The sequence below is a fragment of the Lasioglossum baleicum genome, chromosome 12, assembly GCF_051020765.1.
Source record: "Lasioglossum baleicum chromosome 12, iyLasBale1, whole genome shotgun sequence".
NCBI classification, from domain to species: Eukaryota; Metazoa; Arthropoda; class Insecta; order Hymenoptera; family Halictidae; genus Lasioglossum; species Lasioglossum baleicum.
In genome coordinates, this window is record NC_134940.1 from 2,169,849 (window position 1) to 2,195,864 (window position 26,016).

At 35.5% G+C, this 26,016-nt stretch overlaps 2 protein-coding genes and 1 long non-coding RNA gene across 6 annotated transcripts; 2 read left to right on the forward strand and 1 right to left on the reverse strand.

Annotated features, from left to right (window-relative positions):
• On the forward strand, nt 1–11,407 carry Y-y (yellow-y). Of its 3 annotated transcripts, XM_076434196.1 has the most exons (8): nt 1–153; nt 3,854–4,134; nt 7,195–7,324; nt 7,700–7,862; nt 8,047–8,406; nt 8,537–8,725; nt 9,302–9,471; nt 10,434–11,407. In XM_076434196.1, the coding sequence occupies exons 2-8, from the start codon at nt 3,867–3,869 to the stop codon at nt 10,441–10,443; spliced, it is 1,290 nt and encodes a 429-aa protein (XP_076290311.1). In that variant the 5' UTR covers nt 1–153; nt 3,854–3,866; the 3' UTR covers nt 10,444–11,407. The 3 variants fall into 3 exon arrangements, with proteins under 3 accessions (XP_076290311.1, XP_076290310.1, XP_076290309.1); XM_076434195.1 differs by lacking the exon at nt 10,434–11,407 and having other exon boundaries at nt 1–174; nt 9,302–9,655; XM_076434194.1 differs by lacking the exon at nt 10,434–11,407 and having other exon boundaries at nt 9,302–9,655.
• Nucleotides 2,531–22,736, reverse strand: LOC143213889 (uncharacterized). The gene is made up of 5 exons (XR_013010057.1): nt 20,780–22,736; nt 19,956–20,072; nt 19,510–19,647; nt 19,186–19,329; nt 2,531–19,003 (listed from the first exon to the last, which is right to left on the reverse strand). It is a non-coding gene; the product is annotated as an uncharacterized LOC143213889 (long non-coding RNA).
• Tfiifalpha (transcription factor IIFalpha) lies at nt 21,590–25,956 on the forward strand. Of its 2 annotated transcripts, none has more exons than XM_076434193.1 (7): nt 21,590–21,762; nt 21,977–22,023; nt 22,615–22,986; nt 23,763–24,085; nt 24,481–24,767; nt 24,851–25,191; nt 25,621–25,956. In XM_076434193.1, the coding sequence occupies exons 1-7, from the start codon at nt 21,739–21,741 to the stop codon at nt 25,832–25,834; spliced, it is 1,608 nt and encodes a 535-aa protein (XP_076290308.1). In that variant the 5' UTR covers nt 21,590–21,738; the 3' UTR covers nt 25,835–25,956. The 2 variants fall into 2 exon arrangements, with proteins under 2 accessions (XP_076290308.1, XP_076290307.1); XM_076434192.1 differs by having other exon boundaries at nt 21,592–21,762; nt 23,763–24,091.
• Nucleotides 25,957–26,016: the final 60 nt, after the last annotated feature.

Genomic DNA, 26,016 nt, shown 5'->3' on the forward strand with positions numbered 1-26,016 from the left:
CGTGTCACACGAACTGAGTACATATATACCAGTGCCGTTTTGTAGGAACCAACAGTTTACTTCCACTGTTTGCCACTACCTTTCGACGAATCGTGTGTCTATTCGTCCCAAAGACGAAGTTATCAACTATCGTTACCAATTTTCGCCAAAGAGGTATATCCAGAAACGCGACAGGTTTAAATAAATTATTCATTTATGCATAGTCGTGCTGCTTTCGGGTTAACAAGTGTACAAAAATCACTTCGAGAGCGAATTAGCAATAAATACAGTGTGCACCAATTTCTTCGATTAATCTCAACAACGGTTTTTCATATGTTCGAAGTTTTCTATTTAATTTCATACATGGTCTTCTGAAATAACTCGATAGGATCTACTATTCTGTTATTGTGACTTGTTGAAAGGTGTCGAGACGATCAGGCAGTTTAAATCTCGCGCGGGTTTCTCAGAAATTTTGTCAAACACCAGTGAACTGTGTGCAGAAATTTCATCGAGAAATAATTATTCGAAGAAGAACTCTGATTTCTATAAAATTTTCAATATTTTCTTGGTTCTCAATCATTTTTCATATTTAATTTCGTATACAGTCTTATGAAATAATCGGTTCGGACCTACTATTCTGTTATTGTGACTTGTTGAAAGGTGTCGAGACATTCAGGAAAATTTTTTCAAACACCAGTGAACTATGTGCGGAAATTTCATTGAGATGCGCAGCTTTTGTTTGAATGAGAAATTGAGATAATTATCATATTTGAAGAAGAAGTCTAGTTGTCTTCTATATAAAATGATTAAATATTTTGAACAGCTTTTAAGCCATATAAAACCGTTTACAATAATCAATAAAACAAACCTTTACTTGTTTCTTCGTCAGAAAAGTGCCCTGTCAATTTCATCCTCAGAGTATTTTTTATGCTATTGTTGAAGTGTGCATGTCTATACAAATATCGAATCTTATAAACTAAGATACATATTCAAATTAAAAAATTGCTTTCAAATTATTTTCTTTCTTAATACGTTTGATAGGTTAAAAATAATGTAACAGCATTGTTAAATTCCTATAAACTCTTTACTATTTTAAATTACACCTACTCATTTTCCTCATAACTGCATAAAATCCGCTGTCTAATTATCACAGTCTTAACTTACTTTCTGTTTCTTGATTAAGTTGCATCGCATCAATATAAAAGACTGAGATTGAGATACCGAGATTCTTTCGATAAAATATATTCGAATAACAATTTTTTTTCATTACTGATTTCGAGCGAGCGAGTAGCTGTCGTTGAGCACAGTTGATTGATGAAGCCTTAAATTATCCTACGCTCTTGATCGCACCGTGGCAGAATTTTTTGGAAATAAAAAAAAACCCTACCGCTGAGTATTGGTGTTAGTGCCAGAGTAAATTATTCGTTCAAAATAAAACATTATTGAGTTCGGAGAGAGGGCAGATAACTGTTCATTTTCAGTTTCCGATATTAACTTGTCAGTTATGTACATTCGTGTCGAAATTTTAGATGAATACAGTGTTTTTAAGTAAATAATAACAATAATGGTTTATAAATATTACCCCAATACTATCTCATTTCTAATTAATCACGCTGGTATGCAAAATTATGAGTGCATTTAATTTTTATCGACTTCTTTTTATTTAAACTAGGCTTTGGATTTATTATGCATTTATGACAACAATGAATGGACGTAATTTAGAAAAGTAAAAACATTAAAAAGATTTAATGACATCCATATGTTATTTTCAATGTATTACAATTGTTGAAGATAAGAATCAATTTTTATATGGTTTCTGCATCTTGTAAACGACGAAGAAAGTTTTTATTTTGCATGCAGATCCGCAGTCTTAACTTCGTGACAAATAATCATACATCAATTTCTCGAAATTGTTCACTGTGATGTTTATCCTCGGAAAAATTTCGTTCCTAATCCTAGCGATTAGGATATATGTATCACAGTTGTCATTTAGTGATTTTTAGTAAATAGTTCTAAAGTAGTTTATTTAAAAATTAATTTCTAAACTTGGATGTCCGAATGCAAAAGTAAGAGACACTATGAAATATGTTTATTCCAGTTTATGTTTGTCTGATAATGCCTTCAGTTAATTGTATTCTGGTAAAACAATTTCCGAGAACCAGATCAATGACGAAAGCATAATATACAAATAAGCAATATACATATATCATTAGAATTATGTTTGTCTGAAAATTTCAGTTAATTGTATTCTGGTAAAACAGTTTCTGAGAACCAGATCAATAACGAAAGCATAATATACAAATAAGCAATATACATATATCATTAGAATTATGTTTGTCTGAAAATTTCAGTTAATTGTATTCTGGTAAAACAGTTTCTGAGAACCAGATCAATAACGAAAGCATAATATACAAATAAGCAATATATATGATTAGAAAACTTGAGAAACATAATCACAAAGTTATTTAATTTAAAGCATAGAAACCTAATCCGATGAAATGTAAACCTTTAAAAATCGAATGTCTCTATGTCATTAATAAAATTGTTTACAGATAACTCTATTTGTAGTTTGAGAATTGAAAGAAACAGATCTTAAAAAATTATAATAATATTGATTACTATAGGTACGGAAAGAATTTCAGATACAAGCATCATTATTTCAAGAAAAGTGAATGTAATTTAGTTATTCAATTTAAAGCATAGAAACTTGAGCAACTTAAGCTTTGAAATATAAACTTTCAAAATCGAATTTCTCTATGTGATTAATACAATTGTTCTCAGATAATAATTTGTAACTTGAGAATTGAACACGCGCGCGCGCGCGCAGATCTGAAAATGACATTCGTTTACATTGAATCGATCTCGTTAGTTACATATTACATTCTTCTCGACTTTTACCCAAGTGCATTTCAGTTAATCCCTAACTAATTTTCTGGAGTTGTTAGGTAATTACGCGTGCGGAAAGTAAATATCTCGGGAGCAACGTTACCGTGGTCTGGTTCACAGGATGATTAGAAAACAAACACTATCTCCTTGGTTAATTATGGACTAGGAAGCGAGTAATTGATAGTTAGATTGCAATGGCCGATGATCCGCGACGATTCACCCGTCAGGCCGTCACGGTCCGCGCGCCTTTCGTCTACGAAATTAAACAATTTCATGCAAGATACGAATCAGTGGATTATATTTGTGAGAACGTGTTCGTTATCGTTACGCATAATTTCCAGTCCTCCCTCGGATTACTGCACACGACACGGTTCCCTGGGTTAGCGCCTGGTAGCTACAATATACAATAATACATAGATAATCGCACATACCAGCTAGATATGCATCGAGCATTGTGTACGCCGTACGCGAATTAAGTGAAAAATGTGATCGAAGGAAATTAATCTTTCACTGCGACTTACGCAGAGGGGGGTTGAATAATATAACAGGTTTCTGATAAATCGTTGACAATTCAATGGCGATATACATACATACGTCTAGGAGTGTCGTTAACACTTTCGCTACCACTGAGAGAGAGAGAGATGCATGCATTTTGCTGGCCTTTTCGTCGGGTTCTTATTGCTGTCCTGTTTTTGCACTTAGAAAGTAACATTTCCCCGCAATTACACACGCCCACTCATAGAAGCACCAGAATGTTTGCGATAATGATCGATACGTAGCTTTACTTAATACTCTTCTCTTTGAAATATCTGCTTGCATTGTACGATAGGGTAGATCTTGGGTATACCTACTGGAATTTTTTTCAAGCCGACCTCTAAATTTGTTTCATTCAGTAAAAGAATAATTCCTGCAAAAGATAACGTTAATCGGATAAGAGCAAGATGTGATCATTACTTTCTGACATTTTGAAAATTTCCGAATTTTACAGGTACCAAACCATAATGAAAATATATTGGGGATTACTTTGCGTGAGTTTGTTATGTTTGGGATCCGGAAGAGTGGAAGGACTCCAAAGATGGGGCTCTCAGTTTGGGAAAGCTCCTCTCCTCGAGAGATTCTTCTGGAGAACGTTGGACTTTGCTTATCCAGACGAATCAAGCAGACAAATGGCGATGATGAGAGGAGATTTCGTACCAGAAAATGCGTTACCCGTTGGTATCGAAATATGGCGGAATAAACTGTTTGTCACCGTACCAAGATGGCGGAACGGTAAGTTCGTATTGAATATATCCTTTCTTTGCAGCTGAAGAAGGATCTTCCATTAAGAGGTGTCATTTTAAATTTTAAATTTCGCGCTATTTTAGATTAGAGACTCCTCGACACGTGGTTAGTTAAATTGTAAAAGAAAACAGCGTCTTTCTAGAATTTAACCCCTTGCCGTATTTTAACAATTATGAATGTTACGCATATCTTTTTAAATGAAATAAAACTTGATTCGTTTGTAATCAAATCAATATTCAAGCATTCAAATAAATATAGCCATACAAAAAATATAAATTTTTCCTATATAAAATTTCCCCACGAATTGCAATGGTTAACTAACTTTCCGAGGCAACTGTGTGTATCAACTTTTTCTTTATCCTCTGCGGGAGAGAAGCCCAGATAAAAATCTCGAGTAGAAAACCGGCACGAAACTGAAACGAGCACGCTGCGTAAAACGTGGAAGATCACTGTGGTCGGTGCACGCTTCGAATCTAGTCTGGCTGGCTTCCGGTTTGCGACACAAAGTGCCGAAAACCGCGCGAGCGATTACAATGCAGGACTTCCATTTCTCTTTACCTCCGCCTTCGCATCGACTAAGACTAAAATCTAGAAGGGAACTGGCGGATGAATGAGCCTTATTCACTTTTATATTCTCGTATTTCCGATTTCTTTTCTCGGTACTCTAAGCTTATCATAAGCGACGACGCGCGCCAAGTCATTGTGCATGGAGAACCTCAGTCGACAATGACCACATGTGTGATATTTCGTATTCACAAAACTTAAATCTACATATTTTCGAACAAATGCATAAAATCCGCAGTCTAATTATAGCACTGCTAATTAGAATACCGAAATGAAGCAGTCAATTATACATTTTTTATAACAAGCGAAGACAAACTAATTTTGTCACGTGTATCGAATTTACACTTTTTTTAAAATAAATCTTAGACGTTGTTCCATTCCATACGTTTTATATCATAAGATTGCATTTAAAAACGTAATAATTGGTGAAAGGAATTGTAAGACATAATTCATGCTACGTATAGGCATTTCTTGCACGATAAATACGATTGTTCCAAGTTACTGCATTTTTAATAGTTTCGCAATGATATAATCGATCTGAGCAAGTCATCGCAAGAAATTGAATAACCTAATCTCACTTTCGTTCTAGGAAGAATGAACTATTGTTTCTTAACAACTTGTTGACAAGCCTTATCACATCAGATTTTCCTCTCGAAGATTTTTGTCTATAAATAATATCTACAAAATTCGTTTCACAAAAGAACAGCGGTAAATCATCCGAATAATAACTTGACTCGGCTAATGAAATTTAAAATAGTAATACATAATATTAGAAGAATTTAAAAAGAAAAATGTATTGTTATATTTTCAACTTATTAAACATATTAATGGAGAAAATCAATTTCTGTTGTCATTTCAGTTTGTTGCAATTCAGGTAGAAAATTTTCATTTTGCATAAAGATCCGCTGTCTATATAACAAAAATAACAAAACTAGTGGTAATTTTGAGATTTAATGATGCTGCGCAATTTGAAATCTAAATTATTTTTACTGTACATGTTTACGTTTCAAGCCAATGTTCCTTTACTCTCTCGTCTCTCTCGAATGATTTCCACCTCGCTTCCACTGGTTCTTTTTCACATTTTTCGCCTTGTTCCGGTTCCGACCTTCCCAGCAGTCCCCTGAAACTTCTCCAAACGCGTCAAAGCCCGCGGAGGTCGGCATTGTTTTTACGTGAAGGTTTTATTTGCCCGTGGCTTTGTTCGGCCGAGTCTTTCTTCCGACGTCAGCTTCTCCCCAGGCAGAGGATATGAAATATTAAGAGAGAAAAGAAGAAAGAGGTTCCTGTCACACCGTCCAAGGCAGAATGGATTCGGAACGCGTTCAATGACTTCCTTCCTGAGCCCAGGAAACGTATTGTTTTACAATTCGGCACGCAATCAAAGCAAAAAACAACTCGATCCGATCTGGTCTGACCTCCGCATGCCATTCTCCTAGCCCCCAAAGACCATTCTACTCACTGCGGAACGTGTTAAAATATTGGTCAATCGATTCTATCTTTAAAGATTTGCTCATTTTTCGTAGGCCCACTTGTTCACCAATTTTTCCCATCGTTACCTTCAATTTTTGATCTCGCAAACTAGAAAAGTTCTGTTGACCTTTCCTCGGATCAAGATTTATTTCCCCACTCTACGATGCTATTCCCCCCACGCTTCCGTTACCGTCCCGTCACGTGACTCATTTCACCTCTTTTACCTCTCGATTCGAGTCAATTCCCCTGATCTGCCAACTCTGCTTGAGCTGTCTAAATATATGTATACAGTGACTCCCATTAATATTCGGACGCTCTAAAAAAAAAAAAACGATCATATAATCCAATATTAAAACAGTTATCGTCTTTATAAGAGTGTCCGAATATTAGTGGGAGTTAGTGAATGTGCCTTTCAAAACTTTGCTTCTATTGTCAGGCAACATGTTTCCGATAAAATCGGATTGCGTGTGTCAGAGTTTCGATAATGTTCCGAATGCGACCACCATGTGTTTCTCGCGTGTACTTTATTAGATACCATTACTCTACTTTTTGTTAATGACTTCACTCTCCAACTAAGCGGCATGTTTCCCCTTCAAATTTTGTGTCAAGGCAATGAGTACATGTCCCACTCTCAGTGTCGCCAGATTAAGACTTGTCTCCCCACTCTAACTTCTCCTTCTACGACGCTATTACCCCCACGCTTCCGTCACCGTGCGATCACGTGACGCGTTTCGCCTCTGTCGTGCGTGTATCACAATGTCTCGTGACTAATCCGCTACTGGCAGAGAGAGGGTAACTTTTTCTCCTGAATTTCTTCTCACAATTTTTCAAAACTTTGCTTCTATTGTCAGGCAACATATTTCCGATAAAATCGGATTGCGTGTGTCCGAGTTTCGATAATGTTCCGAATGCGATCACGCTATTGTAGGATTGGGTGGCGTGCAAATATTTCATCGTTCATAATTTAGGACTTTTGCAATGCAGTTTAGTGAAGCTTGATACTAACTATTGTAGGAATTCCGGCGACATTGAATTATATATCGCTTGACACAAATCGGGGAGGATCGCCGAGACTCACACCTTATCCAAACTGGGCGCAAAACAAAGCTGGAGCGTGTGGTACTGGCATCACTACTGCTTACAGGTCAGTATCATCGAAAAATGTATAATAAACTGTGATAAACAATTAATCATTCAAGTACGAAAACTACTAGAGGGCAATTAATTTTTAAATTCGTCATACTTTTGTCTTAAAATGGTTGGATCAAACTAGTCTAGTTATGAATAAATACCTCAAATGTCCTCTAAAATATGAAGAAAGATATTGTCATAGGAAAGCTATAAATTATGTCGAAATATTATGCAGTGCGTTATCATTTTAAATACTACATGCACACAACTAATTTGACTTTCTTTATGTAATATATCATACATAGAAAAACTTTTTTGAACCTGATGGCACACCACCGTTCTTCATTTGTTGTTAATGCAAAATATGATGTCAGTTTTATTATTGTAGAATACACGCAGACGCATGCGACAGATTGTGGGTGCTAGATACTGGTACTATAGGCATCGGGAACACAACGGTGCAAGCCTGCCCTTATACCTTAAATGTATTCGATTTGACAACGGATAAAATCTTAAGACAATATAGATTGAGACCCGAAGACATCAATATGGTATATCGTTCTTGAGCTTTGTGCTGAAATTCCGAAAATCCGTCGGAATCGGCTCAAATTGTCCACATAGCCTCGTTTTACATTAAAAACATGTTAATCCGATTTGACCAATATTCGGAACTTCAGCTGAACCTTCTTTACAACGATAGTTTTACCTTCGAGAATTAATAGATGTTTTATTCAGAACACATTCATCGCCAATATCGCGGTGGATTTGGGAAAAGGCGGATGCAACGATGCGTTCGCCTACATGTCCGACGAGTTAGGATATGGACTGATCGTTTACTCCTGGGAGCAAAACAAATCGTGGCGACTTACGCATAGCTATTTCATGCCGGATCCTCTAGCCGGTGATTACAATATCGGCGGTTTGAATTTCCAATGGGGAGAGGAAGGGATTTTCGGTATGACTCTGTCCCCCATCAACGTGAATGGATACAGGACTCTGTTTTTCCATCCTCTCAGCAGCAGAAGAGAGTTCGCGGTCTCTACGCGGATTCTCAGGGACGAGCAATTATCTCAGAATAGCTACCACGAATTTCAGGTAAAGTCAAGGGTAGTCCCCTCGATTCGAGTCAATTCCCCTGACCTGGCAACGCTGTTCTGAAGTGGCTATTTCGCTTCAAAAAGTCTTCCAGTATTTGAAATTTCATTATTATTCTTAACACTGTTAGGTTCTCCCAGAAAGAGGAGCACTCGGGCATTGTACCTCTTCCGCAATGGACGAAAATGGCCTGCAATTCTTTAATTTGATCGATCAAAACGCAGTTGGCTGTTGGAACTCTTTATTACCATATGGACCTCAGAATCATGCAGTTGTTGTAAGACATGACGATGCTTTGATATTCCCAGCGGACGTCAAGGTAAGTTTTTGGAAAATCTCTTATTCTTCATACTACTGCATTTCAATTCTAAATGCAACGTTTACATTTATATAGACTGCAGACTTTTCTGCAATATAATTAAGCCACTGCAAACAAGTGGTAAAGAAACTTTGCATTTAGAATAGAATCATACGCTTTTAGAGGTCGACGAGGTTACAAAATATAGTAGAACCACAGGATCTAAGAAACAGCACGGACCCGAGGGTTTTTCTTAGATCAAGACATTACTATAATATATCAGTATGAATGTGACTATGGTCTGAACCGAAATTTATTAAAAATCTTCATTATTTAAAAAATGGCGTTTTCAACTGAAATTACTATTTTTTTTAATATTTAAAATTTTTAAAAGATTCAAAAATTTTAATTGAGACAATAATAGACTATGCGCTGAAGATGCTGTAAAAAGGTTCGAGTTCACAAAGGATTAGTGGAACCACAAGATGTGAGAAACAGCACGGACCCGAGGGTCTTTCTTAGATCAAGACATTACTGTACTAATATACTTTAATTTCGACGAATGAGTTAAGAAGAAAGCATTAATATTATTTTTAGATAAGAGGGGGATTATTATGGATCATATCAGACAGAATGCCAGTCTTTCTGATGTCTACTCTGAATTACACCGACGTGAACTTCAGAATATTGACAGTACCTGTTAGAGAGGCGATTACAGGCACCGTTTGCGAAAACGCTCCTTGGGGATACATCAGCAACTCCATTTGGTGGGAGAAATGAGTTTCGTTAATAAATTTACCGAAAATATTTGATTTGCAATTGCGAATTAGAAGTTAGTCAAAGAAACGTTCGAATTGCAAAAATGTTCTACGATTTTTGCACTATAAAAACTTTGTAAATCAAAATTTACAACAATCACGACATTCTTAGAATATAATTATACATACCGAACTACGTAGCACCATTTAATCCACTACCTCCTTCTGAGCTTCTGTAAGTTTACGTTTTCTATTTATCAATACGAAGTATGCAATAGTATCAAAAAAAGGTCTCATTAATCATAGTTTTCCCACTTGGTTTGAATTTTTAATACAGTAGTTTGCTAATTCATTCGGCAATGTGCAAAATGGAGATGCGTAGATTCTGTTGCTTGCAAAACCAATAATCTAATAATTGTGTACTAACAATGCAGCACTATATTCACGATGCCATTCACTAAAATATTGTCGAAATAAAATAGAAATTGGCTTCGAATTCATTATTTGTAAAAGAATTGCACGAAAAGTAGCTTTGAACTTTATTAATAGATCTTCTAAAGTAGAGTAAATGCTTATTGTACACTTGCAGTAATACGTATATCGCTTATGCTTTCTGGTAGTTACTAATGATAATGAATTCGTGACAATAATATGATTTTACTAACAACTATACAGGGCGTCCCAAAAATACTTTCTCGAAAGGGCTGATTCCCGAGGTCATTCGAAGCATCCTTTTCCTGTGCGAGCGCAGCTACCATAGCTGAGCCTGGCGTTGGCATTGGCCGAGTCGGAATCTGTTCGCCGTAACCGCGCTCTGATTGGTCCGTGTTTTCCGCTAATAAATCCTCAACGAAGTTACTTCAAATGACCTTAGGAATATCCTCGCTCAAGGAAGTCCAACATTTTTGGGACAGCCTGTATATAGATCTGCTAAAACGACATTCCGAAATAAATGTATATTTTTTATTCAGGAAGAAGTAAACAGCGAAATTTCGTTATGGCGTCCTGCCCAACACGTCGATAGAACCGTCCGCCTTTCACGGGGCTTGCTGTAGGTATAACGAAAGCTCCAATTCTAATGTTTAATGAGCTCCAAAGCACAATATGTTGTCGAGCATTGAAAATAAAGAAAGAATCAGGAAGCAGTATAGCCCGTTCCTTCCACCTACCTTCTTTCACTTCATTAGGCTCAATCAAACATACTTTGTTGCCAATTTACCGGCCGCGTAGGACAGTAATTAGTCGTTCCAGCAAATAAATTCCGATCGTGAGAGAACACGTATGTATCCACACGTGCCGACCGAGTTTCCTCGACCTATACACGCCGTAATTCCAGCTCTTACGATTCTCTAAATGAGACGAGAATCGACGGTGGCCAGTAAAAACCATTTCAGGAAGAAACTCGCCGCATTTCGCTTTCGTAGCTGTTCCGCGTCGTTCATAGTTTCCACAGAAACCATTACCGCGACCCATTATAGTCAACGAATCTCACGGTCATTATAAAACAGATTTATATTGCTTTTGATCGAACATATTTTCACCGGTTTGCCCATTTCTGGCGACACAATGCTTTTCCCTCGAGCATTTCACTCTTGCTCTCTCCATTTTGTGGTTGGCTTTGTGACTGATGAAATCTGACAGTAGCTATTCTACACTCCCAGGGAGCACTGTAATCCTGTGGCGAAAAGTGACGACAAAATTGCGAATTCTCGATACACACAATTAGATTGCTATATATTACCCTTGTCCTTGTAAAAATTGAGAGATGTGTCAAAACAAATGACAGATGTCACGAAACATTGATTTTGATCGAACGCTTCGCAATTTTGCGCTACAACATAACTTACAGCTGCATTCGCCGATAATCCCCGTTTAAATATTGCTACTATGTATTATTATGGGACAGAGGAAGTATCAATTGTCAGAAATTAAACAATAGAAATATTGTAACTGGACTGTGGATTGTGGATCTTTATGCATTTATGGCTAATGAAAATGTTCAAAGAATGATAGAATATAAAATTCGATAGAATTTAGTAAGATTTTTCTTTGTTTTGGATCTGCAAAGGCTGTTTCCATTAAAAATAGGATTTTGTTTGTACTTAAAATTTGTCAATAAAAATGAAAAAATGCATGAACGTCCGCAATCTAATTATAACGTATCTACAAGAAGTGCCATTAAAAATATGTTTTGGAAAATGGATAAATAAAGCAGTGAATGATTCTAAACACTATCAATTCTATTGTTATGAGAATTGCCCAAGGGTTAACGGAGCATTTTATTTCGTTAGAAACCGTTTTGAACACCGTCTGGGATGAGGAGGACGCGTTAACGGTGATGCATTTAGGTTAATTCGTCCGGTGTGAAAATGGTGAACGAGTTGGCGTGAATCAGCCAGCCCCGCGGAGCCAGATGGTCCAGCGTGGCCCATTAGTTTGGCCCTTGTTTCCGATAATTTGAAGGCGACCGACCATTTCGTGCTCTGATATACGATCGGATATCGCTTTCTCCCTCCTTTGAAAATTATCCGTTTCACGCCGACGCGACGCCCGTAAAATATGGCCACGCGCCTCCCTCGTGTCTCGGGGTAACAGCCTAGAACCGTCTGCGTCCGTAGCAATTAGTAGAATATTCTGCTAGACTCTGTTCTCGATACAACGATACCCTGCTACTCAACATACGCTCCGAACGCGGTACAGTGGGCTAAACCGATCAATTTTGTGTAAAAATCAAACAACTTTTTTTATTTTAAAGCTAAAAATATTGCAGAACACGGGAAAAATAGAGAGAATTATAGTACGAACGTTTTTTAACTTTGAAAAATATGAGTTAAACTTGTACAATTTCAATACTAATAATTAATTTAGCAATTTTTGTATTCTTCATTATCGTCCTATATTGACACGGAGAACTACTCCTTACATTTTCTACCACCTGCAATCGTTCACCCTGTATAGAAGAGGAAGAGGGTTATTAGAAACTGACGAAGACTCTCTATAATATTGAGTATTGAGTAAACAAACCCATACTCAAGATTTCATTAACTCCAGATAGCATCCAGAGAAATGAAAGTGTCAGGTCATACTATTGGGTTGGCAAATAAGTTCGTTGGGTTTTTTAGAGTGGAATAAATCACGAAAACCGAACGAGCTTATTTGCCAACCCAATACAAACAACGTCGTGCGGCCCATATTATTCTTTAACGTTGAAAATAACATGGGCTCATTTAAATATCTACGTATTCCGATTTAACTTTTGTGATGTTAGTCATGCGTTAAATCACCGATGAAGAAATTCTTAGCATACGTTTATACGGACTTTCGTACGTTCCTGTCTTTCATTTGAAAAGTCCCGTGTCTGCAGGTTGTTACGACGTTCCGATTCATTAATTGCTGTGAAAAAGTGAGATAATCGCGGTAACTTTTCGGCACAGATAAGGATACAGATAGTATTCACGATTAGGACTTCCATTCTTAACCTATAAGTGAGAATATCAACACACACAGAAATGATAAATACTGTTCTTAATCTATTATATTTATTTGTACTATGTTTCATCCTAAGAATCAGAATCAATATACATTGATTTTCTATTGATACATCCATTAGTAGTGGACGGTATTCAAAACTTCAGATGAATATCACTGAGAAATATGTGAATTCGAATGTACCATTATCCTATGAAATATGTCCTCATTTCTTTTATCCGTAAGCTCTTCTGTTCTATACTTTTTAAATAATTTGTGTGACGCTTCCATCGCTTCTTCTGAATAGGCACAAATCGGTAAAATGCAGGTTTTAATTACGGATGGTACATGCATCAAAATCTTGTGTACTGGTGGTGGCATGTGGAAACAACGATATAAGTTAATAAATAATTTTGCCGCGTCGATACAATGAACTTGAGCGCTTGAATTCGAGATTGATTGAGAAATAGAAATTCGTGATCAGCGACTGTAAAAATTGCACAACAATGGAATGATAACATAATATAAACGTGATTTTAGTAAACATATTTTATAAAACTAAGCAGAATTTTTTTGGAACACCCAGTATAAAGTAGGAATTCCAAGAATGCGATCAGATAAATATTTCCGGTGTACATAGGTATGCGAAAGTGGTGTTTATTTTATGGATACATGTTTCTATGGACTGAGCCACGTGGGATTACTTAAGGAGAAAGAATTTGTTATGTAAGTATATACCGGCGACTAAGAGATCATGTTCTTATTCGTGTATTAAAAACGCATGTGCATTAATTAATACATTAATACAGTCGTACATACATTGATACAATCACCTGTCACACGGCAATCTCTATTAATGAATTTTTGGCAAAAAATAACATTCCTGTGGTTCCTCAGCCCCCCTACTCGCCGGATCTCAGTCCCCGTGACTTCTTTTTATTCCCCCGGATCAAAAACCACTTGAAAGGGTGTCATTTTAGCACTTTGGATAATATCCAGAAGACGAGCTGAAATGTATTCCAGCAGGAACCTTCCAGAAGTGCTACGAAGACTGGAAACAACGCCTCCGTCGCTGTTGCCGAATGAAAAAATGTTGTTGGGTGGAGCAATCGAACACAAGTTAATATAATAATTGAGTTTTGTTCGCGATCACTTTCTCCATTTTACAATAAAAAATTTTGAAGAGTTACAATGACGCGACGCGACGCACAGTGGTCCGGATTGGAAAATCGAGTGATATTTTGTCGAAAAATGAAGTTTCTTATATGGACACGTATGCACAAGGTTTGTATTGCTTCCTAAAAATATCCATCCACCTCGAAAATCAAGAAAACAATGTGTTACACTGAATCACGAAACTGGCGAACGTGTGTCGGAGTTCGGATTAGAAACTTGGGGGGAATGCAAAAAGGCTAGAGTTGCAAAAGGAAATATAAACAAGAACTACGACGCGAAAGTAGCCACGCGTGGAACGTGTAATGAGTATCTCGTCGATGTCGACGTAGTTCGTCTTCGAAACCCGTAATTACCGGCTTGCCGGTGGAAGAACCGGAGCTCGGTGAGTAGCCACCTTTTAAAAAGGTGCTAAAGCGTGCCGCGAGCGCTGCGATAGGTGTTAATTTAAAACAAACCAAAGGAGCACCGCTATTCCGAGAGCTAGGATGACCGCCGACTATCCCGTGGTCCTGGGGCACATATTTCGGTAACGTATCGGGCAAACAGTCCACGGAACTCTGAACAAAACGGTATGATACTTCCAGGAATAATGAATTATTCAAACATCGTTGCGTTCAAACGTGCATAGTAACTCGATCACGAAATATTAGATCTAGAGTAAATGTACCTATTATTGCGGGTGTACGTTTTACCGCGGTATTTTTCCCCAATGAGATTAGAAAACGTAGAAATAAATATTTTGCCTTTTGAATAAATTTGTACACTTCAACGAGAATGTATTCTCGTTGGCGAGGCAAACAAAATTGTCAATTATTCTCATATTTTTATACTCTCAGGATTTGAAGGAACAAACTTCCTAAAAGGTAACGATCAGACTATTCTTCTTCTTTCTCGATCACCAAAGGACTGTTGTTTACACGATTATAAATTCTTTATATTGCTTTAAATTGCACACACACACACACACACACACACACACACAAAGGGGAAGGTTTTATTACTATTTAGATATCTCTACTTCGATATAACAAAAACATGCTTAACAAAAGAACATTAAGCTCTTAGCAGTACGCACGTGAAGGAGGAGCTCATTACTGCGGCATAAAGAGCACTAGGAATGTCCCTAATACTGCGGCTAATAAAGAGAATTGAGAAAGACCAAGGAGTTTACATTGTAATGCAATTATTGTACGACATGTTGAAGTTACTAACAAATTGTAAATGCAATAAAAACTTTATTAGAAATTATTAATATAAAATTGAAGATCGGTATGCTAGTTTGGGATTCACATATCAATTAAAATGGAACTTCGGTTAATCGCTCATGATATTTCAACATAAAACATAAACACGATACAGTTGAAACATAGTTTCTGTAATCTAACCGACTGCCATATTTGACGAGGAAATTATAGCTTTACCATACCGTTAGTTAAAAATGTACGTAATTATAGATGGTAACCAGTTGAGTAAGCTCAGTACGGTGCAAAAACATGACACGGCTGGATTGCCAGATTTTTATGCCTGCATATCCAAGATAAGCTGTGCAACATTGTATTATAATTACTGCTATATATGGTTATTTTTATTCGTTCTCTTTCGATCGTATTATCAGATACGAATGTTTCGCATTTACCTATTAATAACTTTCACAATTCGAGGTTATTTTACGTTTTAAAATACAGCAAAGGTAGTTATTAGCACTTTATGGAAAAATCTATATTAAACATAAGTAAATATCAACTAGTATATTGCATAAAACGAAAAATATAATATGACAGTGAAACGCAATAGGATAATAGAATGTACTATAATAGAATAGTACTACATATTCTATTATGATTGATTTATTTTGATTACTATCAAAAGGTCAGATTCTTTCATTTTCATTGTTTGTTACGCGTTACATGAACGATAGTGATCAACAATATGTCATTATTTGCACAATAAACTATTAAGAGTAATGTATTGTTTTCAAAATATAATCAATCTCATACGTTTTCCCCGACCTTGAATGACCTTCAATAATTATAGTCACTGTGAATTGCTAATGAAAACAACTATCACCGTGAGTGTTTAACCCTCATCCGTCTCTCATTTCACGGACTGAATCTGTACCTCGGTGTCAAATTGACACATGTTTTTTAATTGAAATTGATGAGTTAACATTTACATCTTAGGTTTTTCGGTTATGTATTTCGCATTAAAAAAATAAAAGTCACGAAGTTTGGGGTAAATTTACCTGCAAACAACAGAACAGTATGTATAACTTATTTCGGGAAAACTGTGTCAAATTGACACAACGGAAGGATGAGGGTTAAAAAGGTAATGTTTGGGTGTTTAAAATGTACCGTTTGAAAAAATTAAAATGACCTCATTGTCTAACAGAATGACATGAAAAAAATAACTTTTATGACACCGTGTGAGCTCCATTAAATCGTATAACTTTGTGCTCAAGACATTTAATGTATCTTTAAAAACAACAAAGAATTAAAAGACATTGCTTTATTTTATTAAATAAAATTCTTAATGGTTAACTAATCTTAAAAAGCAAGGTACGATGCTACTGTATGTAGCGCACCATCGAATATTTGTCCTACAATAATGCATTGAAACGACCAAATTGTTAGTACAACCATCTTGGAAAGTAAGTTAACTATTACGGTTTATGGGGAAACGAATACAACTGTGTCGTATGAACGTATAAACAAACCTGTGAGACTACATTTGAAATGACGAATATGAAAAACACAGAAATATCTTTCTACAATATTCGAGACAATTATATGATATATGTTATTTATTTCACATTAATTATTATCATTAGACTGCGGATCTTTATGCAAAATAAAAATATTCTTACGATATTCTTAAATTTTCCTAATACTTTACTGTTTTATATTTCACCCAACCAATTTAATTATCATGTTAGTATTTATTTCATATTATTTATCATTAGACTGCGAATCTTTATGCAAAATAAAAATGTTAGCATTGATTGTGGGAAACAGGAATAAAATAAAAATTGATTTCATCCCTTGATAACTTTGTTACATTTAAAACAACATCGCGATATTCTTAAATTTTTCTAATCCTTTACTGTTTTATATTTTACCCTCTTATCAATTTCTTCGTAAGTGTCAAATCAAACCAAATTCTTACCAAATCAAATCCTTCATGGTTTACCGATTTTCTTAATGTATTTCAAAAAACTAAATTGCTCGATTAGCTCTGCTTCGTGACAAAACAAAAGTGTGAAATCATTTCTAATCTTCACCACAATCTTCGCACGTAATTTGACCGTTAACAAGACAGCTCTTAAGCTCATTAAAGATTCGCTTTATCACGATCGATACAATGCGCCGAGAGGTCTGTTTTCTGTTTTCCAAATTGAAAACAACGGCGGTATCGAGACCACCGATCTTCTGCTCGCCCTTTAATCGCCACTAAGGCGCGAACCATCGCGATCTACGATCTATCGATCGGTGGAATTAGCATTCTAGGCATGAATCTTTTCCCGAATCTGCGCCATCGACATCTTTTCAAGTAATTTGCGGTCTATGCTAAAAGCCTGATGCAATCTACCGTGATATACGATCACGCGCTAATTTTTAGGCCAGAATAGGATACCCTCGTTGGAAATTCCATTATACTTCCTAAATTTCTCATACGAACATTGAACATAAATTCTTTCAATTTAGTTAAAATAACGTTTAATGTTAACCTTTATCACTCGAATGGTGACTCTGAGCCAAATTAAAAATTGTTGTACCATTATTCAAAATATTGTTTATATTACTAAATATGTTGGTATCTAATCAATGACTAAACAGTTAAGTATTGTATGAGGTATTATATCAATGTCATATCCATCAAAAGAAAAAAATCATATAGAATGAAATTATACTATGGTGGAAGAAATGTTTAATTTTCAGAGTGCAAAGGGTTATTATATTATAGTTTGCTTTCGAAATAAAGGTATTTAGATATGTATGTAACTATAATATAATTGTAAGATGAATTACACAATAAAAATTGACGTCTACTATTTTCATTTGAAAAATTACTTTCATCTGTATCCAAACAGGTTCTGGTTTCTTGTCTTGAATTGAATGGAACAATTAACTGTATAAATGGTACAAGTTTGTGACTTTGCATGTGCATAATATATCATTATAAAATATGTATTCGCAGTCACTTACTTTCCCTTGCCACACGATCGCCAACTGGAGTAGTAGAACTCGCCTGATTTTATGCACGATAGCTAGCAGGTTAAAACGTTTTTCTCATTTTGGTTCTCAAACGGTTTTCTCGTTTCGAAGTGGGTGAAATGAAAGTTGTCACAGACGTACATAATTCAGGAAGTAGAAAACGGAGAATAATAAACGGACATCATTAATTTACATCGATTTTATCAAATATACATATTTGAAAACCCTCGGACGACCCTTTCGAAACAGCAATCTTTCGAAATAATGAAAAAGTACTCTACTAAATGTAAAGTAATCGTCAAAGGTTAATTAATTAAGTAATTTTGCTTTGTCCAAAGAATCGATCCGTTGCGAATCGTCTTTTTGTACGTGGTATCTAATCTATAAGGTTTCTGAGCAATTCAAAATATAATTTTAAAGTACAAACGATTATCTCAATGATAAAAACTATGTTCCAAACTGTGAAATTGTTGATTTATAAAAACAAAAACATGACGTACAAAAAGACCCTACCTAGCTAGGAAAGAAATTATGTACTACCCGCGGGAACGCCTGGCGTTCTCGCGGTCACTGTACTCGTCAAAATTATCTACGAAGGAAATAGAATATAAAATATAAAATATAAAAAAAGATAGTTGTTTATTCACTTACTACTTGTTGGGAGGATGAGAAGCTCCGTTAGAGTCCTGAAATCAAAAAATATAAAAATCAATTCATATAATTCCATTGACATATACAAAGATTTTAATTTAAATGCTATTTAAATGTTTTTCGAAATAAAAAGTGTAGGCTGTACAATACTTCAGTAACACTTTAAAAGGAAATGTTCAATAATAATGATTAATTTTGAAGATATCTTGGTACTTACATTCTCTCCCCCTTGAAGAAAGCACGACACGTTGCTCTCGATCTCAGCTACCGACGCGACGTCGCCTTGAGTCATCAAGATAGGCAGCATTAGGCATCCACGAAAGTAGGCTCAAAATATTTTATATTTTATACCATTAGCGCTCTGTAACAGAAAGAATCAATTCATTTAATTTGAATCGAACGACCGACCGTCGCAGACTAAATCCGAGTTAGTACAAAATAAATAATTCCAGTTGAATATTTCATTTATTGATTGTTCATGAACGGTTTGAAAAAAGACATTCATTAACACAGTTTAATTGTGAAGATAATTGGTACTCACGCTCACGTCCTCTCCTGCTTGAAGAAAGCACGATACGACGCGACGCGACGCGACGCTGCGTCTTGATTTCGATAATCGAATACATATGTATATCGAATAGTATCGATCTCAGCTAGCATTACCGTCTTTGGATCGAATCTGTAACAGAAAAAGCAAATTCACTTGTTTCAATTGTCCAACAGTCAAGAGACTAATTAAATCCAAATCAACAATAAATGAATAATTAATTTTCAATAGGAAATCAAATTTATTTTGAACAGAAAGTAAATAACCTTGATTTCTATCGCACGACACGAATTCAGATACAATTGATCGTCACGACACAGCATCCGAATTAATAGAAAATTAATCATTCAAGTTGAATATTTATTGAATGTTCATTAATGTTATGAAAAAAGATGTTCAATAACACAGTTTAATTGGAAGTTAAGTTAATTGGTACTCACGCTCTCGTCCTTTCCTGCATGAAGAAAGTACGACACGATCGCGACGCGACGCTGCGTCTTGATTTCAATAATCGAAACGTACCAATCTCGGCTAGGAATACCGTCTTTGGATCGAATCTGTAACAGAAAAAAACAAATTCACTTGTTTCAATTGTCCAACAGTCAGAGACTAATTAAATCCGAATCAACAATAAATAAATAATTCATTTTCAATAGGAAATCAAAATTATGAACGGAAAGTAAATAACCTTGATTTCTACCGCACGACACGAATTCAGATACAATTGATCGTCACGACACAGCAACCGAATTAATAGAAAATTAATCATTCAAGTTGAACATTTATTTATTGTTCATTAATGGTTTAATAGCAGGTTTAAAGATGGCTTAAAAGATGATTAACCCTTTGCCTTACGATTTCAGTTGCGAGAGCGCGTGCCGTAAACAACAACAAGGTCGGTCAAACGTCGAGCCCTTTTCGGTTTGGCTGAGCGTTCCGAGTTGTGAAATCGCACACGTTTTTTCGATATGTAAACACATATTCAAGGTATAACTCTAATTTTATTTTGCAAGATGTTTTTTGTGTTTTTTGTTCCCAGTCATCTTGACTAGTTCGGTAGTTACAGTTTGTTGTGTTTAGCCAAACGACATACCACACTCACACGTCTCTCACGCGTGTTGTTTACGTTTGGCTTGATCGACGTACTACGTCCCTCACACGTGTTTTTTACGTTTGGCCCGATCGACGTACCACGTCTCTCACACGATATTGTAGGTGAAAGGGTTAATAGCACAGTATAATTGAAAAAATAATTTTTACTTACGCTCACGTCCTCTTCTGCTTGAAGAAATTGCGCCATGATGCTACGACAGACGACACGCTTTCGATTATCGAAAGCATTGAGTATTAGTATCGATCTGGGCAATTTCGATCGATGGATTTTTTCCCCGCGGAATCTGTAACAGGAAGAACAAATAATTCATTCATTACAATTGACAAACAGTCAGAATCTAAATCAGAATTAATAATAAATAAACAATTCAATTTGAATAGAAAATCAAAATTGATTTACAGAAATTAAACTAACTCGATTTCTATGGAACGTCACGATTTCAAATACAAATGATCGTCGCGACACAAGAGTAGATTATCGCGAGAAGGCAACACGATTCAAGAATAAGTTTAAATCAGTAAAAACTAAATAGCTCGCTTGAATACAGAATTAATTTTTATAAAATTATGGTAAATAATCTTGATTTTTACTCTGCTTTGCGTCGTTGACGCAACACATTGACGTCGTGCACGGTTGACAAGGTCAAGAGGGTGGCTCGGAGGCGAGGGTGATTCGAGCACGTATATTATAAAAATTGTGAAACATCTAAATAAATTCATTTTGTACCCGGTACGGTTAGTGTTAAGGTATGTAAAACTTCTGCTATATACTTTCTTTAATGATTCGAGTAATAAACCAAAATTGATTTTACTGTATTTCGTATTTTTGTAATTCATTCTTCATAAATACTATTTCCACCGTTCAAAAATACGCGCCATATACATATATGTATATATCTTCTGTGCTTGTGGCGCTGCGATCTGTACCATAGAAAATTATAATTTGGACAGGTGTCTCACTATAAACAATGCTATTCATGTTGAAAGTGTAAGGTGCAACGGTGCACGGTGCAACAGCAATTTTAATTGAAGATTATTCCTGTGTACACGTAAATGTCATATATTTGTATTGACGTCTGATCTGTGACAAGAAAAAAGCAATCACCTAACATGACTTCGCCTGCAGCACCAAAGGTATTTGAAATTAGAAAGATCATACTTTTACTATACGAAAATATGTTAGGTGTTCCATCAACTTTTCTATTATGGTCGTATGAACCGTGATACATGTTGAATTATATTTTACATAGACTATTATTCCTTGTATTAACATTTAACTGTTAAAGTTTTATATACTTTAATGCTGTTGAATTGAATTGAATACTTATATTATATATTTTATTTTCAGGCTGCAGTTGCGCAATCTATACAAGAATATAGTATACGAGTACCAAAGTATGCAATACTGTTTATTAAAAATCTTAATAGGGCTTGAATGAAACTATAAACTTTTATAAATAAATGTTATTTTGCAAACTTTAAACTTTTAAATTATTTCTTGTCTGTTTTAAGTTAACTTTGTACATTGACGCTTTAATTCTGTCATGAAAGTTCAATTTTAACAGTTATTTTGTACTCGGTTAATAAAAGTTTCGAAGGAACATTTATAGTATTTGCTTTTCGTTCTATTATGTTCACAATTATGTTCCTTGTGAACGCAAAATCCCCAACATATTCCATCTCACTTTTAAAAGTTTGTAATACAACTAGAACTCTGTAGAATGATTCAAGGTTTCAACCTCACGGTAAATTTGTTTAAAAGTACTTTCACTTTTCCCCATTTCAGAAAAAGTAAAAACTTTCTATTTTTGCATACATATATGAAGTAAAAGTTTCAGTGGATTTAAAACAGTTTTCTTGGAACAGGAAAGTTAAAAGTCAAAAAATAACTGTTGTATCAGAACTAATTGAAAATTTTAACAGTTTCCTTCAAGCCCTGATTAAAATATCTTCTCAAGATCATCGAATAACATCACGTTTTTGTAGAAATAACAAAAAGAAGCACAATGTCATGCGTTTCAATGCGACGTTGAATGTTGACTTCTCGAAATGGTCACAAGTGAAGATGGAACGTGAGAACAACATGAAAGAATATAAAGGAGTCGAAGAGGAAATGCCAAAATTTGGAGCAGGATCAGAATTTGGACGAGACGCGAGAGAAGAAGCGAGGAGAAAAAAGTTTGGTATCACTAGTAGGAAATACAAGCCGGAAGATCAACCATGGATCCTTAAATCTGGTGGAAAAACTGGAAAAAAGTTTAAAGGCATAAGAGAGGGAGGTGTAAGCGAAAATGCTGCTTACTATGTTTTCACACATGCGGCTGATGGAGCCATAGAAGCTTTTCCATTGCACGAGTGGTAAGATAATTTTTATTTTGCAACGGCAGTTGCTCGGTAATGCAATATGTAGGAACAGAGATCCCTATTTTCCGTGTATCTAAATACATGGGTACACGTGTAGTAAACGAATCCGGATCTCATTCCGTATAATTTTTAATACCCGTGTATTTCTGTTGTACGGGTACATCTTGTCAAATCTAGCTGTGCGGCTGAATGTCCCCCACAAGGGGAAATGACCCCGTTGCGCAATGGTAAATAGGCAGAACTTTGCAACGATAGAGAACTGATCATCACCTGTCAAACGATGCACGTGGCGACAGTTCAGTTAAAAAGTAAAGTGACACAAGTGTATTCACACAAACATATAAACAGTTGTTTTGTATGTTTACTGCTGTAAGAAATACTGGACAGTACGCACTTTTGATGAGGTGTGTGTACCTTACCATTCATATGTTGCATCCTTCTCTCGTCGAGTGCGGTCTTTGTTTTTGTCTGCGCATTCCTAAGTTTCGGTCAACCGCACAGCTAGATTTGACAAGCTGTACACTTAGCTCGTGAAAACGGATTGTTTCAGACAGATTAATCTTTTATCTAGCGCTTTTGACTACTGAGAAAACCCATCTTTGCATTATCGAGAACTGAGAAGGCGCATTGCGCACCCTTGCAACCCTGGAAAAACGAGTCTACCTCTTAATTCCTTACTACATACACGGTTCGCGTGCCACGTGTACACATGTATTTTAGTACCCGTTTAAAACCGCGATCTCTAATTTCGAATGAAAAATTCCTTTTAGGTATAACTTCCAACCTATTCAGAGGTATAAGGCATTAAGTGCAGAAGAAGCAGAACAAGAATTTAGTCGTAGAAATAAAGTAATGAACTATTTTCAACTGATGTTGCGAAAAAGACTTAGAAATGACGAAGAAGGTGCAGACGATGACGAAATAATGGAAGGTGGTAAGGGTAAGAAACCAGGTAAAAAGGAGAAAGATTTGAAAATATCTGAGATGGATGAATGGATGGACACTGATGACGATGACTCTCTTAGTGATGACGAAGAAACTAAGAAAAAGTCTGATGACGAAGAAGATAACAAGAAGAAGAAAAAAGGCAAGGGTAAGAGTAAGTATCGAATACGCGTACTTCTTAAATATCCGCACAAAAATCGTATACAGGTTGCTCACTCTATTACTAGCCAGCGTTTTTCTTGCAAAGAAAGTAAAAGAGGAAAAAGTAATACTAATTAAAATAAAAATATAAATTTTCTTTTCCTTTAACATTCCATTTAAAAAGTTGAAGGTCATCTTCATTTCTAAAACAATAGTGTAAACACGGAAAAATTGCATACGCCATTGCGTTTGAACAGCCTGTATAATTTTGTTCAGAAAGGTATAACTGTAAATTAAGACAAATAATTTGTAATTCTGATGTTTACTGCTACAAACAAATTATAAACATTACACGTTCCAGTTTGACCAAGTTACTGTATTACTATATAAGTGTGTATTTAGTTGTGTCTCAGAAAAAGAAACGAAAACAAAAAGCATCAGATTCAGAAGCGTTCGAAGAAAGCGATGACGGCGACGAAGAGGGCAGAGAGTGTGATTACATTTCTGATTCCTCGGATTCTGGATCAGAATTGGAACAGCAGAAAGAAATTAAGTCCGTTGCAGAAGAAGATGCATTAAGGAAATTACTTGCGTCCGACGAAGAAGAAGATGATGAAGAGCAGGCAGACAAAAAAGAGGGCGATGAAGATAAAGATGAGGAGGATGAACACAAAGAAAAAGAGGATAAGGTAAATATATACATACATATATATTATTTGTATTGTGAATTATAACATTCGGAAGTATCGTTTCTTTCTTTTTAATATTTTAGGATAAGGATAAGAATAGTAAAGATTCCGAGAAGAAAAAAGATAAGAAGAAGAAGAAAAAGCTTTCTAAGAAAAAAGACCTGAAGAAGGCATCAGGAAAGGATTCCTCTAGTGACTTTTCCAGTGATTCAGGTTCGGAATCTGATACAGCTAAAGAAAAAGACAATAAGAAATCGAATAGTGCACACAGCTCGAGGTCCGCGACACCCACTCCTGTAGTGGCAGGAATGTCTGACCCCTTAAAGAGAAAGCAATCTGGTTCTCCAGATTTGTCGCAATCGAAAAAATTGAAATTGGATAATTTCAATCTGGTACCAGTGAGTTCTTATATACCAGGAGCTAGGTATGTGTTCTATTTATTTTGCTACTTACGTTAAGTTATCAGTAGACTAAGGATCTTTATGCAAAATAAAGATTTTCTTCGTCGATTACAAGAACGGAAACCGTATAAAAATTCTTTCCTGTCTTTAACAATTTTAGTAAATTGAAAATATCATATGGACGTTCTTAAATCGTCTTAATGTTTTTACTGTTTTAAATTAAATCCACCTATTTTTGTCGTAAATGCATAAAATCCGCAGTCTAGTTATGAACAAGAAACTATGATCATTTTGAATACAATTTTGCTTTTGTTCGTTAGTGTTTTAGTACGTGAAAAATGTGATAAACATTAAATTCGACCGTGCAGTATTAAATTTGTGTAAATTTGACGCGGTAATCTAATGTTTTACGTATTTAGATATAAGTACAAATTTCGTTTCTTTGTTTACAGCGAATCTGGAATAACAGAAGATGCTGTCAGACGTTATCTTATGCGTAAGCCGATGACAACAACAGAACTTTTGCAGAAGTTCAAATCGAAAAAGACTGGTCTTACATCTGAACAATTAGTTAACGTGATGACTCAAATACTGAAGAAAATTAATCCTACCAAACAGACAATAAAGAATAAAATGTATTTGTCTATCAAAACACAGTCGAATTGATATTAGTGAAATTGTTTAGTTTTTTTACTTCAATAGTTATTTTATCAGAGACAAAATAAATATTGAAGTATACGATAAAAGACTTTGTAACTTGTAAAATAATAAAATAATTTGTTTAACAATTCAACTGTAATTATTTTATATACTTTATATTCTGTATACAATACTTTTGTGTATATTGT

What these genes read in the sequence shown, in the direction of transcription:
- Y-y (XM_076434195.1), top strand. Translation starts at nt 3,867, where the DNA reads ATGAAAATATATTGGGGATTACTTTGCGTGAGTTTGTTATGTTTGGGA. An exon ending in GGCATCACTACTGCTTACAG is followed by an intron (nt 7,325 to 7,699) that starts GTCAGTATCATC and finishes TTATTATTGTAG; the next exon opens with AATACACGCAGACGCATGCG. An exon ending in TATTCCCAGCGGACGTCAAG is followed by an intron (nt 8,726 to 9,301) that starts GTAAGTTTTTGG and finishes TATTATTTTTAG; the next exon opens with ATAAGAGGGGGATTATTATG.
- Tfiifalpha (XM_076434192.1), top strand. Translation starts at nt 21,739, where the DNA reads ATGACTTCGCCTGCAGCACCAAAG. An exon ending in ACAAAGAAAAAGAGGATAAG is followed by an intron (nt 24,768 to 24,850) that starts GTAAATATATAC and finishes TTAATATTTTAG; the next exon opens with GATAAGGATAAGAATAGTAA. An exon ending in TCTTATATACCAGGAGCTAG is followed by an intron (nt 25,192 to 25,620) that starts GTATGTGTTCTA and finishes CTTTGTTTACAG; the next exon opens with CGAATCTGGAATAACAGAAG.